General features: G+C 48.7%; 1 protein-coding gene across 9 annotated transcripts; it reads left to right on the top strand.

The window, feature by feature from the left end:
• The first annotated feature begins 1774 nt into the window (after positions 1 to 1774).
• impdh1b (IMP (inosine 5'-monophosphate) dehydrogenase 1b) lies at positions 1775 to 14813 on the top strand. Of its 9 annotated transcripts, none has more exons than XM_040173045.2 (16): positions 1775 to 2025; positions 5508 to 5606; positions 5795 to 5875; positions 8357 to 8405; positions 9381 to 9482; positions 9599 to 9673; positions 9998 to 10204; positions 10310 to 10397; positions 10487 to 10686; positions 10778 to 10868; positions 10987 to 11082; positions 11483 to 11626; positions 11740 to 11884; positions 11977 to 12120; positions 12202 to 12285; positions 12804 to 14813. In XM_040173045.2, exons 1-16 carry the CDS (start codon positions 1805 to 1807, stop codon positions 12823 to 12825), a joined length of 1848 nt encoding a protein of 615 aa, XP_040028979.2. In that variant the 5' UTR covers positions 1775 to 1804; the 3' UTR covers positions 12826 to 14813. The 9 variants fall into 9 exon arrangements, with proteins under 9 accessions (XP_040028979.2, XP_040028980.2, XP_040028982.2 ...); XM_040173046.2 differs by having other exon boundaries at positions 1776 to 2025; positions 5798 to 5875; XM_040173051.2 differs by lacking the exon at positions 1775 to 2025 and adding an exon at positions 3517 to 3838 and having other exon boundaries at positions 5798 to 5875.
• The last annotated feature ends 24 nt before the right edge of the window (positions 14814 to 14837 follow it).

Genomic DNA, 14837 nt, shown 5'->3' with positions numbered 1-14837 from the left:
GAGGAGAAAAGGAGTGCTCTTTGTTTTCCCTTGGGGCAAAACGTATGACGGTGTGCGCATGATATTCGCTATGATAATTGTAATTGGATTAGGAGAGAACGTGCACAGCCGCGTGACGCGCACGCGGGAAATTAGGCCATTTTAATGCCATTGATGAGGTAAAACGGGCGCCAGCGTCTGCGTTCTGAAGCAGCCGGCATCTCGCCCAGATTGAAAAATGTGTTATTCCCAAAGGGGACCCGGTGGTAAAAGTCACTTATCTTCACTGGGGGTTCCGTCGCCATGCGTTACCGCTGAATGCTGGTGGTGAGTGGGGAAGCCGCTGAGGACGGTGCTAAGAGGATTTTCCATCTTAACGTCTCGCCCAACTGCCGCAAGCAGTCGGTCACCTGGAGGTGATCCCTTGGAGAGTTGCGTGTGTGTTTGTGTGTGTGTGTGTTGTGTGTGTTGTGGGCAGGAGAGGGGAATCCTTCGCACCGGCTAAACCAGACGCCAAAGCCAAAAGAGCAACGGATACGTTGACACATGCCGCACTGTCTGTACATCGCGTACAAAGGCCTGTGTTCACACCCTGATGCCACCGAGAGCGAATGGCACTTGAGGAAAGGTGGTGCTTTGGTGGAAAAGGAAAACATCACATGGCTGCAGACCATGTGTGGGTGACACTTTGGCGCGAGCTGAAACTCAGCAGCGTCGAGGTACAGATGCATTTTGTTTTAGCGTGCGGGTCATGTGGTTACACTAGACACTTTATATTGCACACTCATTTCGCACAGCTGCAGGAGAAGCCACCTTTTCTCCGTGAGGCCTGCGCCAAGCGAAGGACACAACACTGAACATCCCTGTGGGTTCCCGGTGGGAGAGGCTAAATATATCGTACAGAAACAAAAAACAACTCTACTGAGCCAAATGCTTCCACGATCGCTGGGCGCTTTTGGTCTTAACGGGCCAAAAATGCCCACGGCCGACGCCGCGGGTGACGATCTGGCCGTTTGTGCCGTACGGAAAGGAACAACATGTGCGGCGGGGGCTCCTTTGCTCTCGTCCTCTTCGTTTTAATTCTGCAATCCTCTTTGTGAAAATGACGTGGTGCCACCGACGGAAAGCGGGATTAACCCGTCCACGGGAGAGGGAGCAGGAGAGAGAGAGAGAGAGAGAGAGAGAGCTTGGTGAAGCACTCAGCAGGGACGGCGGCACTCACTCCATTCAACTTGGGGGGTGCCGCTCAGGGGGGGGGCGATGCTGCTTTGTACGAACAAGTACTGCACAGTATGTACAGCACCTTCCGTTACCACCTGCGCGCCTGACAGAGACTCTCCTCGCCGACGTCGGGCATGTGTCGGCACTGTTGGTATCATTTCCACGGTGACGCCCTCTCGGTGGGAGCATCTCCTAGGTTACGCCCTCCTCTGACACGCCTTCGAGGTGGCTGGGTGCCTTTCGGCTGGCAGGTGCATCCAGTGCAGGAGCAGAAGCCCGAAGCGGGTCTTTGTTTTTTGTTTTTTCTCTCTCACTGTGGGAACACCTCTGCAGGCTTGCGTCTGCTGTCGAAGGCAGAGGGGAAAAAAGAGCAGGCGGTGGAATCTCAGATAAGAGTATTTAGAAGCAGAGCAGAACTTTCAGATTCTTTTGCAAATTGTAGATTGAGCCGTGGCCCTTTGGCCACGAAGTTTGTGGGATTTCAAGGTTTCGAGGACGCTGGTGTTGCCTTCAACCGTGGGATACTTTCACCGACTGATCTGTGTACCACAGCGAGCAGGCCGCCAAAAGGCCGCTGGATTCAGACGCCGGCCTTGGACGGGCGATGGAGGGGTACGGCTACGAGCCCTCTGGTGCAGACGGAGCCGTCGAGAGCCAGGAGGTGGATTATCGGAGGATTGTCGGAGACACTCGGCCCCCGCGTGGCGGCGCGTCACCCAGGGAGGGCGAATGTTATGTCCGTCAAAGCTCACACGGCCATGGACATGAAACTGCAGCACAGCGATACAGCGCCACCCGCATCCAGGCCGGACTGGGCCCAGAGAGGTGAGAGGCGGAGAAGAACATTCAGGAAGCACTCAAACAGTAACCGTAGGCCAGAAACATCTATTTACTCCCGAAAAGGGGTTTTGTAGCTATTTGTTGTTGCACATTTTCCTGTTGTAATTTGTAGCAGGGAGAGGTCTGCAGAAATATTCATGAAAACGTCCAAAAAATTTCAGAATTGTTTCACTCCAGAACCTTAGTCTTGTGGAAAAGATGCGATAGAGACTTAAGGACAAGAGTCACAATGAAAAAGGAAAATACCACAACTATTTCAACCCTCAATGCCAGAATCCAATGCTAGATAAAATGACAGTGTGGTTCCAGCCCTCGTGCTTTACTTTCACTGGCTGTGCTTTCGGAAGACTGCACATGTAAATGAACTTCATGCCGTCGGGTCAGTTTACACGTCCACACACACTTGCATTCAGATCAGTTTGCAAATGGCCTTGAGGTTAAAATCACCGGCTTTGGGAGGCACTTTGTTTTTCAGCAGTTCAAAGGATAGTTAATACTTTTGTTCGGCCTCGTCTCAAGTCGTCAGGTGCTGTTTTGAACGTGTGCCGTCGTGCCCTCGGTGCACACAGACCATCGCGCTTGGAACGTCGAGGCGTTGGGGTGGGCAGCCCGCCGCGGGGAGGATGAACAAGGCTGAATCAAGTGCTCGAAATAGAATAGAGTGCAAAAAGGAACCACTGACCCATATCTGAAATGACCCACATTTAATTTGACTCCAACACACAGTGGGAAACGGAGTCACCTCGGCAGCGGCCCTTCACCTGAGATTAATATAGAACAAGAGAGGACTGTGAGGCACGTTAGGTGACAGGCAGGACCAGTGGGACTGAGATGCACTGCGCGGAACATCGGCCATGCAGGAAATGCCGGGCGCCAAGAACAGTAGTGATGTTCCCTAAAAGCCAGTAATTCAAGTAAATCAGCTCTAGGTGCTTTGAGTACACATTTGAGTGTGGCCTTTATGGCAGGAGGGACAACCAAACCTCGAACCGCACACGATCCGCATTACTCTGATCCTCTGCGCTGCGAAAAGCGGCAGTAGAGGTGATAAAAAAACCCTAACAAGTTGTATTTTAGTTTTTCAGAAAGCAACAGTGATTTTTGTCCGTCTAGCATTAATGTAGCAACTCCCGTGAGCCTGGTGGGGAGGGCAGTTTCTTGCTATTTTATTCTTTATACTCATTAGATTTCACAGACGTTTCTGCAATCAGCTTTAAAAGGATGTTCATGCTTCAGCTTCAATACTTGGGATCCACCATCTATCAGACAGTTATTTCCACTTCTGTAGTAAATAAATAAATAAATATATATATATATGGGTAAAAAAGAGCTGCTTTTTCTGCACATTGTCGTCATGTGAACGATTTAGTGCAACTAATTCAGTTAGGATGGTTTTTCATGTGATCCTGCTTTCCAAATTAGTGATAACAAGTCAAACACTGTGTCCATTCATTTGTAATCGGATGTACCGGGAGACAAACGCAATCTACAGAACCGGTGCAGTCTCAATGTAAAGGGGGGCGCTCCAGTGAGGAGGAGGAAGAAGAAGAGGAAGAGGAGGAGGAGGAGGAGGAGGAAGAGGTAGACGTGACGCGCCGCTTGCACCCGGAATACATTCGCATCAGCGCCGCGCAGCGAGCAGGCAGCCACCGCGCCTCCATCCGGGAGACACCGATCGGCGTCTGTCTTCTTCTCGTCCGTTTGGGAGGCTGTTTTTGCCGTTTCTCCCCTCCCCCCGACCCGCCTCGCGTCGCGGTGGACAGGAGGTACCCGCGGGTATTTGTCGTCCTCGAGGCAGGTTTGTGTTTGATCCACAGCTGGAAAGTTTTGCCCCCCCCCCCCCCCTTTCATCTCCTCCTCTTTGGACAACGTGGGCATCCGCTCCAAAAACGAGCTAGCTAGCGAACTGTGATGTGGTATTAAATAAAGCCGCGTCCCCTGAGCCCCTTTTCCGTCTATTGTTCTTTGGCTAAGACGAATCGTGTACGAGCCGCCGTTAAAGTGCCGGCAGCCGTTTCCTTTTCTTTTTTATTTCCATACGTCAAGCCCAAAAAAATGACAGACACGTCGATGCTAAATGCTAACGGGATGCTAGCGCATGTCTGGGTCGCCTCGTCGGGACTCTGCTCGGCCAAAAGTTCCTTTCGTTGTCAGCACACCTGCACCTGTGAGGTTCGGGTTGCGGCTAAAGTGGCAAAGTTCACCTCGCGTTGCGTCTTTTTGTGTATGTTAACGTGACGCCACGGATTCGGCTTCCGTAAGGTAACGTGTGCTTGTGACACATGCCGAGTATTTACACGAGGGCGCGCTTACCGTTACAGGTAACGTGTCATTGAGCTGTTGTTCGGCTCCGCACACAGTTCAGAGTTATCTAACGTAGTGTCTCGTGACATAACTACCTATTCTAACTTTACTAAACCGAATACATTGACGTTTAATTACTCAAACAGTCCTTTTTAGTATTTATGCAAATGTGATAGAATCAAGCATTATTGTTATACTTGCAAGAAGCCGACCTGCCCCTGAACGCAACACCATACTCTGTTCAAAACTCTCCCGAAATAGTTTCTCCTCTGTTCTTTTATTTGCGTTTTAATGGGTAGACTAACATCTTGGCTCCTGTATTACATTAAAAACACCCGCTCTTCAATTCGGCATGCTTTGTGTCTGTCTACGAAACACAACCATCTGTTAAACCGGCTATGGGCTTTTGAGGCTAAAATGGGGACCAGCATGGATGATATTGTAACGCAGAATATGAGAAGCGATGACGTCGCATTGTCGCCTCACTGTACAAACACGTGTCGCCAGTGCAGTTAACTAACTATGGGCAGAAAGCCGCTGTTAATGCGACGTGGGTCAGTGGACGTCACGGTTCAAGTGGACACGCCGCGTTTAGTGGACGTCGTGTCCTTTTGGGGGGACAACGTTTCGATTGATGGGTTTCAAATGTCAGTGGGTCATCCGGCCATGTTCGTCCTCACACGTGCTCATGTGTGCGGAGCGTTGCGCTGGGCGTCACGTGACTCATGCGCATCCTGTATTACATTTACAAAAATCTATTAATAGTATTGATCATGAACGTGGACGTTAATGGTCGTAATAATAATGAACGTGAGCACTGCCTCAGTCAGAAGCGTGTGTGACATTCATTGCGATGTTTATTACCGTGTTGCTGTTATTTGCTTTGTTTTTGCAAAGCGGGTGAAGCTGTCGCGCATGCGCACTGCACCGTGGATGTTGATGTTGCCATGGTTATGTTTTCCTGTGAGAAGGTCACTGAAAGCTCTGCCTGTGTAACAGATGTGTTGCGACTCCAACTCTGTTGCACCTGCAAAGTGGATGTCTTGTGTTCTTTGCAGAGCATCCGTCTGCCATCTTTTTAAAAAACATTTTCTTTTTAGTGTTTATCTGAGTCCCGTGTTGTACAGTTGATTTAAAAGTTGCTTGTCCTTATCGTCTGGCAGCATGGCGGACTACCTGATCAGCGGCGGCACGGGATACGTCCCTGAAGACGGACTCTCTGCTCAGCAGCTTTTCTCCGTTGGAGACGGCCTCACGTACAAGTAAGTTTCCCTGCATTGCAGACTTTGATTTTGCAACTTTTCTTCTTCTTTTTTTTATCCCCAAAAATCTCAGTAAAGTAATTCATTTCAAAGTAAGGTCTCCTTATTTTAAAAAGACTCGCCCGCGCGCAATTTTCGGTGACGTGTACGCAGCACTGCTTTGTAATGGCCAACGCATTTTGAACCAGCAGATCTGACCAACAGTGCGTTGTCTCCGATGGTCATACGGCTGAAGAGCTATGCTCTAAAGGAGATGGGTTGACTTACAAGTGAGTAAAACAGTCATCTTCAAACTGTTTTGAAACTGTGCTGTTAAAACAATCCCTTTGTCTCTCCAAATAAGATAATCCGTAAAGGGGAAGCAAATGAAAGCCGCTTTACTTTGAGCGAAACACACCATGTCTAAATCTCAGTCTGGTTTTTCGTGATAGTGCATGAATGCCGAGGATTGAGCAGGAAGGCTGTAGTCGGAATGCTCAGTATGATCTAGGTCATGGGGATGTAATTTGCTTCCAGTGTAAACACCTGCATGATTTACTTCCACTAATAGAAGGCGTGATCTGTCCTGTGACTGCGTCATGCATGTCAGAACAGCTCATGCCCTTTCTTTGAAAGAACAACAACCCTTTTTTTTTTCTCACTTTGGCACTAATTTCCTGAAGTCTTTCTGTAACCTCTCTCAGCTCTGGGACACATTCTGGTGCTAAACAATACCTGCTTTGTATTTGAAATCATGCTTTTTGTCTGATCCTTTTTAACTCACCCGTTCCGTTTCCTTAATACTCACTAACATGGAGCAAAGGTTTTGTGCAGCTCAGTTGTGGCCGGTTGAACTTTCCGCTGAATCCATCACTGTGCTTTACCTACATGAACAGGCACTAACCACCACAATCAATGATTAAGACGCCCGCTCAGCCTTCCCCCAAAGACCCGTTGGCCAGTGCACCATTCTATGGGATCTACAGCCGGCGGGTAATTAGTCTGCACAACCCAAGTGCAGCCGCCTACGACTGCGCCCCCGCCTCGCAGAAGCTAATTGGATAGAAAGACGGCGTCCGCGTGCGATCGAACGTCCTCTCCGCGCTAACGAAGGGCGTCACGGCCCGGAGGGAGGGTTGCGCACGGGACGCCCTGGATTGACATCACGCGGCTTGCAGCAGGAATAGGGGGGGGGGGGGGCGCCGATTCGTCCCCTGCTGCTTTCAAAATGGCCGACCGCGCTCCTGTGAATCTTTGATAGTAAATCCTGACACGTGCTCCATTAGTTGAGCAGCAGAGTCTTAAGACTGCAGTTCTTTTTTGATTACAGAGGAAATAAAAAGTAAGACTTGAGACGCAGGAAGCATTTTGACACCAGTACGTACTGTCCACCAACACTCGCTGCATCGTCCCGGCGATCTGCTCCGTCTGTCTCGTCCTTTAAAGTGTTATGGGAAAGTTACTTGGACAAACCGGGGGCCCCAGTGAACAGCCGGATGTGGTGGTTTGGGCACAGCACAAATTGTGGTTCAACTTGTTGCAGAGCTGTTACAAGTACGTCTGTTCTGCTAACAGTAGTTGTTCTTTCGTCTGCGGCTCAGGTTGTGAGTCAGACATGGAGATGTTACTCATTGAGATTAATTACAGGAATACAGCTCATCAGCTGATTTTGGGTGCACTGGTTTTCTTTTTCCTTTTAGACACGCCCGGGCCAGCAGCTGCTTCCGCACCGTCTGTGGAAGCTCCGCCATGGCCTCTGGCTGTGCTGTAAAAAGAAATAATTTCCCTAATTCACCATTCAAACAACAACCGCAATAAGTCACCACCGGGCCATTGTTGTCTTTTCCGCATTCAAATCCAACACAATGAGCTGCGGCGCGGCGCTCGGCCAAAATGAGGAGGCGCAGCCGAGCTTTGTGGCTTCCGCTAAATGCTGGCAGATGTGTGCTGGACAGCTGACTTCTCGTCGCCACGCCGACGGTTAATGGGCTCTAAAGTGGGAGGAAAACTCCCCAAAAAAGAGACGGGACTTTTGTGCGTCTCATTACAGACCTTCCTCTTACACACACACACACACACACTCCACTTTCATACATACTTTTTTTTAGACTCGCGTTAAGTCCACTTGCACCGCCCACCAGCTTCCTGTTTCACAACCCTCCCCCATCCCTGAAACGTCCTTCACGTGGCGTCCACGTGGCATCCAACACCCCCCCCACCCTCCCTCCCTCCTTGTTCCTCTGTCTGTCCCCCTACAGTTTTCACACCTTGGTTCTGCCCCCACCCACTCTTCTCCTTCTACCTGCTCAGTGTTCTCAGTCAAAGAGCTTAATGGAATCAACTGTAGCTTTATTTTATAAGTAATGGACCCGGCGTGACCGGCGTCAGCGCTGTGTCCGCTCTCAGCGGTCCGGAGACGTAAAAGACAACGGGTGGCAGATCGGGCCATTCCAAACAAATCCAATGTCTGACAAATATTGAATTCACCCGTTGGTTTGTCTCTTACGTCCGCGGTTTTCTTTTTTTTAAACCCCAGCCTTGTTCCAATAGTCTCATTTGCTTTCCAATTCACCCACTGAGCTACCGACAGTGAAAGGGATTAGAACACGTGTTAAATTTTCTGGCGATGCAGCGGAATCCACCACAAACGTGCTGTTTTTAAACAGGAAGCTCTTTTGGCTCTTGGTGTTGTGAAGGGTGCTTTAAACCAGCTGTGAACCGAGGCACCGGGCCCTTACTTTACCCTTTTTTTTTTTGTCTGTGTCTTTCAGTGACTTCCTGATACTACCGGGCTTCATCGACTTCACCTCCGACGAAGTGGTGAGTACACCTACGTGCGAAGGACCGTAGAGGTCGTGGTTTGTTTCAAAAGGTCAAATCTGAGGAAAGACCTTCCTTAAACAAACCGCTCCGCCCCCAGACCCCCCGCGTGGTACAATGGCCGGCTTGTTGTCGTCTACTTCAGGCCGTCTGCTGCACGTTGTCCCGCTCGCTCTTCTACATCACTCCACCGACGACTGGAGAGTTAATCTCTCCAGAAATCCCCACTCTTCTGCTTTGTCCATCTCAGCAGATTTTAATTTAATGTATCTCTAATCCAGCCTGCGCTGTTCACGTGGCGGCGGGGGGGGGAGGGGGGATCGGCGATGGGCGCTTTCGTGCATGTGACGCGTGTGAGTGGAGTCGCAGTGGGAAAGTGGTCCGGTCTGCGGCGCTGCTTGACCCACCGTCCCGACTCTCTGTTGGGTTCAGCAGGTTGCTGCAGCTGTGCTCTCTGAGCGCAGACGTGGTGGTTTGTCATGACTTGGCCGTGAACTCACCCCCCCACACACCCCCACACACCCCCCCCTGAGAAAAGCCGCCGTAGTTTACGTCTGGCACAGATAAGGAGGGAAAGCTTGGACACCACAGCGCTCATTTGCGGGTTTCCCATGTGCAAAGAATGTCTGTTTTCCCACACACATGGAGACAACAACAGCAGGTGATGGTGGGAATGTTTAAGTCGGGGGGAGGGAGGGAGGGAGGGAGAGAGAGAGCGGTTGGGCCGTTCCCCGTCCATGAGAGGAAGGACGCTATATGCTGGTCCATGCAGCTCTTTGCACTTCATACTAAAATGTTTAAGGAGCTCTCGCATAAAACATTTATTGAAATTAAAGTGACCTCAAGTAACTGATTCACTGAAACGTGTTTAGAGCTGCTGCTGTGTTTTGAATCTGTGAAGTGCAGTCTGCCCCCTGGTGGTTCCTGTGCAAACCTGCAGCCCAAACAACGTTTAACCCTCTTTGTGTCTCTTAGGACCTGACGTCAGCGCTGACGAGGAAGATCACATTGAAGACCCCTCTGATCTCCTCCCCGATGGACACGGTCACAGAGTCCTCTATGGCTATTGCCATGGCGGTAAGACACTGTGTGCCAAAACTGCTTCCAAGTAACTGCGGCGGATTTTAATTTATCGCCTTATTCAAATCTGAAATTTCCTCCTTTTATTTTTTTATCCCCCCCCCCCCTGGTAGCTTATGGGAGGCATCGGCATCATTCACCACAACTGCACACCAGAATTCCAAGCCAATGAGGTCCGCAAGGTCAAGGTAAATAATGCTAAATTAGCTTCCCCTTAAAACTGTCACAATATCTCATTGTGTAGTCACGTCAAACGCTCACCAGCCGTGTTTGATTCCACTGTTATTGCTCGTTGACTCTCGCATGAATCATTTCTTGACCTATTGTTGTTTTTTTTTGTACTCTCCATAGGTTTATGGTAATCGTCTTGTGTGTGTGTTTCTGCTTGTGCCTATTAACACTTGCCTATTGCTCCGTGTCTGTTTTTTGATGCTTTAGACATACAAAGAGGGGGAGGGCGGGGGGGTCCATAACCCTCTGAACGATGTCGTTTGCTTTCTCCTCTCCTCCAGCGGTTCGAGCAGGGCTTCATCACGGACCCCGTCGTGATGAGTCCGCGCCACACAGTCGGCGACGTCTTTGAGGCCAAAGTGAGACATGGCTTCTCTGGCATTCCCGTCACGGAGACGGGCAAAATGGGCAGCAAGCTGGTGGGCATCGTCACCTCCCGAGACATTGACTTCCTGTCTGAGAAGGACCGCGGCAAACCTCTGGAGGAGGTGTGTATTTTCACGTTGTACCTAGGAGCTGCACCGTCCGCTAGTTAACAAATGTAATGGTGTCGGAGTTGCTCATTTGCTTGCTTCTCGCTCCCCATCACCAAGGCCATGACGAAGAGGGACGAGCTGGTCGTGGCTCCGGCCGGTGTCACTCTAAAAGAAGCCAATGACATTCTGCAGCGCAGTAAAAAAGGTGAATGGCAGTTTCGTGTGTGTGCGTGCATTTCGGTCGGTGTCCCGCAACGGGAGTAACCCTCGACTTTGACCTTCTCCGCAACCCAGGCAAGCTTCCCATTGTAAATAACAACGACGAGCTGGTGTCCATCATCGCCCGGACGGATCTGAAGAAGAACCGGGACTACCCGCTGGCCTCCAAAGACTCCCGCAAACAGCTGCTGTGTGGCGCCGCCATCGGCACCAGAGAGGACGACAAGTACAGACTGGACCTGTTGGTGCAGGCCGGAGTGGACGTGGTCGTCCTGGTGGGTGATTCTTGGTAGTCGGTCGTCGCCTCAGTTAAGGCGGTCCACGTCAACGTACTCGCTAAAGGTCTTGTTTCCTCCACGTCCCCAGGACTCTTCACAAGGCAACTCAGTGTATCAAATAAACATGATCAATTATATTAAGCAGAAGCATCAAGAACTGCAGGTGGTGGGAGGAAACGGTGAGTTTGTTCATAAAGCATTGACTTCTGCTTTTGACCCGTGGCTTTGATTTTGTTTTGCACGCCCTCTCGTAAAGCCAACGTGACCTAAATGTTTTGTGCCACTTGTTTTGTTCAGTGGTCACAGCAGCTCAGGCCAAGAATCTGATCGATGCTGGTGTGGATGCCCTGCGAGTCGGCATGGGCTGCGGCTCCATCTGCATCACGCAGGAAGGTGTGTTTCTGCTTTTCCGTTGTCTGCGTATGTGGGAGTTAAAGCGATCTCAATTTAATTGGAGATAACATGGCGCTGTACATTAAACTGCTTATCACAAGAGGAATTTGAAGTGGCGCGAGGCCGTGGCTCATCAGTACCAGCTGCACCGGTTCTGAATCTAGCTGTGAGCCCGTGGAAAGAGAAAATAGACAGAGACCCTCGCGTTGTCATGGCAATCTGCCATGGCCTTGCTCGCTGTAACCATAGCGACAGGCCTCTCGTGCTCCGACGGAGTCACAATCAAATCAAGAACGGAGGAAATGTGTTTCAGCAAGAGGACGCGAACCTAAAACAACTGTTGGTCCCCACTTACATAGATTCTGTGTCAGAAATGTTTATTTTTGTTTTACTCTTCTAGTCATGGCGTGTGGGAGGCCCCAGGGGACCTCGGTGTACAAGGTAGCCGAGTACGCCAGGCGCTTCGGCGTACCCGTCATCGCCGACGGCGGCATTCAGACTGTAGGCCATGTGGTGAAGGCGCTGTCTCTCGGAGCATCAACTGGTGAGATTTTAAAGATTTATGTGAAGAGAAAAACAAGGCCTTGTCTCGTAAGCTTATTGTCCTTTATGGGTAATGAGAGACTACAGATGATTCTCTCCCATCTCCCACTCCAGTGATGATGGGCTCGTTGCTAGCGGCAACAACCGAGGCTCCGGGGGAGTACTTCTTCTCAGACGGCGTGCGGCTGAAGAAGTACCGGGGCATGGGCTCCCTGGACGCCATGGAGAAGAGCACCAGCAGCCAGAAACGCTACTTCAGGTGTGTGGGAGGCTAAAGGAAGTGAGAAGCCACATTCCAGCAGCGGCTGTTTTATACAGTGTGATGGAGTATTGATTGACGTCCTCCCACAGCGAGGGCGACAATGTGAAGGTGGCCCAGGGGGTGTCGGGCTCGGTCCAGGACAAGGGCTCCATCCACAAGTTTGTACCTTACCTGATAGCTGGTATCCAGCATGGCTGCCAGGACATCGGGGCCAAGAGTCTTTCTGTCCTCCGGTGAGCAATCTGTGTGTGTGAGAATACAATGCAAACTTTGTTGTGCACCGTGTTTTACACCAGCTCTCCCATCTTCTACAGTTCCATGATGTACTCCGGAGAGCTGAAGTTTGAAAAGAGAACCATGTCGGCACAAGTGGAAGGAGGCGTTCATGGACTCCACTCGTGAGTACAAAGAAAGAAAAGAGAAAAACTATTAGCGTGCATTTTTATATTAGTTTTTACTTGCACAAAGAAACGACAACCAACACCAACCTTCTGAAAAGGAAGTTGGACCGACTCTTGTGGTCGAGACAAAATGTCTGGACTCGCTGTAAAAACAAACAGCAAACCGGTCCTTTTGGGAGCCGTAGAGGATTTGCTCGCCAGTAGAACAATTTTTTGCTGCATTTGCAAACACTTTCCATGGAAAATAAACCTGCTCTGAGAGAAAAAAGGAACGAATGTTCCTCTTGCTCCATTACCACTATGGGACCCCAGGCTTTACATTTGTGCGATTTTTGTGCAAATGCAATTCATCAGATGTCTCCTGTATGCATTCAGCAAACATGTAACCAGTGCATGCACGTTACCAAATTAAAGTCAATCACACAAAATGTACTATTTGCTGCAATACTTTTAATTTGCATTTGTGCAGCGGTTGATTTTTTTTTAATCTTTTTTTTTTCTCTCTCTGCCTCCAGTTACGAGAAGCGGCTTTACTGAGCTGGCGGTGGAGGGGGGATGGCGTGCAGCTCATCGACGCACGTCCAACAGTGACCAAATGTTAATATCGCCACTTCTGCTCAACACGCACCACCCGCTACACCCGCTACACCCTCTCTGCCCGCTCCTCCGTCGTATCCACCGTTCACAGCCGGCCGCCCTTTGGAGCAACGAGACACGGCGGCGAAGCGAGAATCCTCGAACCAACTCTCTGAACACCTGGGAGTCTTTCTTTTTCTTCTTTTTTTTTTCGTGTGTGTGTGTGTGTGTTGAATCAAGGGTAACGTGTGATTGATGTTTGTCAACTAAAGTGAAGGTGCACTGTGTTTACTTGTTGATGTTAGAGGGTGTGAAACAGCCAGGGTGCAGATCACATCAGCATCTGACCTGAATACACAGTTACCCCCCCCCCCCCCCCCCCCCCCCCCTCTGAAGCCCCTCACATCCCAGCTCTTAATACACCAGTACGTTCAGAAAAGCTGACCACTGGTCTCTCTGTGAAATGTGTATCGGTGTTTCATGACATCTTACCATTGTTTTTGTTGTTGTTTTTTTTCATTGTAGGTAGTTTGAGGTAAAAGCTGCTTGTGAACGTAGCTGTTTGTTTCAGCACATATTGTTTACTTTCCCATCTTATGGATCCCGAGGTACGAGATGTTGGCCGTAACTCTTATCCTCTCGACTTTGCACCCGCCAGTAGACACGACCCACAGTCTTCAGCTTTTAGAGGTCATTCGTTTTCTCTTCAAAGGCGTCCCGACGAATCATCGGTGTCTGTGCGTAGTGTTCACACGTTGAGCATGGAAGGAACCAAGATCTGAGGATCTGTCGGAAGAAAAGAAATAAAACCTAAACGGTATTAAATCAATAATAGTTTGAAATGAGGACTATTTCTTCACTTGTAATTTGAATACTTTTAGATAAAAAATAACTTTATATTAAAACCTGTGTAGGCTTTTGGCAGGACGGGAGGGGGGGGGGCTTTGAATTGCGCATGAAGCGTTTTGATACGCCTGTTAATTTTTTCACTAAGCCAAACATGGCTGTATTTATATTCTGCGTTATTGTAATTGCATATATACTGCCAAGTGTTCTTCCGTTTCCTCTGACACTTTTCTTTGGTGGGAAAAAGTCACTTGTTACCTTGTCGCTTCGTTCCTGCATTCTCTAGTGTGGCAAAGGTTTACGTTCTCCGTGATGGTTTTATGTTCATTTTATAGTTGTTTCTTTTTACCAGAGAGATGCCTTGAAACGGGAATGGAAGAAGGCTGCATGACGGCATCATTGAAAAAGCATAATGCCACACACACACCCTCTCGCCTCTTTTTCTTACTTTAAAACGCCTCGCTTGTGTTTGTCGTTCAGTTTATGTAGGATTAGGCTTTTCTATTATTATTATTATTATTATTATTATTATTATTGTTATACATACTGGATAGATTTTTTTTTTTTTCTTTTAAACGATGGTTACCAGATTGTAAGGGTAGAATTCCTCTAAAGTGCTCATTTCTTTACCCTGCAGAGTGTTTAAAAAAAGAAGGCCTTGCAATTTCAAAAAATTGCAAAATAAATGTACATGAAAATATATGGAGAAATATATACTTATATCAGTTGGAAATAACTGCTGCTTGTTTTCAGTTTCCCACCGAAAGAGATAAGTCAGGTTTTTATTTAAAATGTCAATTGTCAAGTACTGTGTTCTATTAGTCCATCTAAAAAGCACCAATATAGTGATTGGTGAGATATTGGGTTTACACTTTAGTTTTTTGAGCTGCTCCTTTATGATTTCAGCTTCAGGATATTGTAAAGCTGCTACAGTTGCCAGGACATCGCAGTAGCTTCTGCAGCCAATACCTAAATTAATAAGCAAGGGCTTTTTAAATGGACAGAAAAGACTCTGTATTCGTTAAAATCATTTGGCATTTTTTGAGGAATATCACTTGAGAAGAATAAGCACATGTTTAAAGAATAAATAAATCAAACATGAATGACTTATGTCTTATTGAATATGA

The sequence above is a fragment of the Gasterosteus aculeatus genome, chromosome 4, assembly GCF_964276395.1.
Source record: "Gasterosteus aculeatus chromosome 4, fGasAcu3.hap1.1, whole genome shotgun sequence".
Lineage (NCBI taxonomy): Eukaryota > Metazoa > Chordata > Actinopteri > Perciformes > Gasterosteidae > Gasterosteus > Gasterosteus aculeatus.
This window is presented reverse-complemented; position numbering and strand designations above follow the sequence as displayed.

What these genes read in the sequence shown, in the direction of transcription:
- impdh1b (XM_040173045.2), top strand. Translation starts at nt 1,805, where the DNA reads ATGGAGGGGTACGGCTACGAGCCCTCTGGTGCAGACGGAGCCGTCGAG. An exon ending in ATGAGGTCCGCAAGGTCAAG is followed by an intron (nt 9,674 to 9,997) that starts GTAAATAATGCT and finishes CCTCTCCTCCAG; the next exon opens with CGGTTCGAGCAGGGCTTCAT. An exon ending in GCGGCAAACCTCTGGAGGAG is followed by an intron (nt 10,205 to 10,309) that starts GTGTGTATTTTC and finishes CCCATCACCAAG; the next exon opens with GCCATGACGAAGAGGGACGA.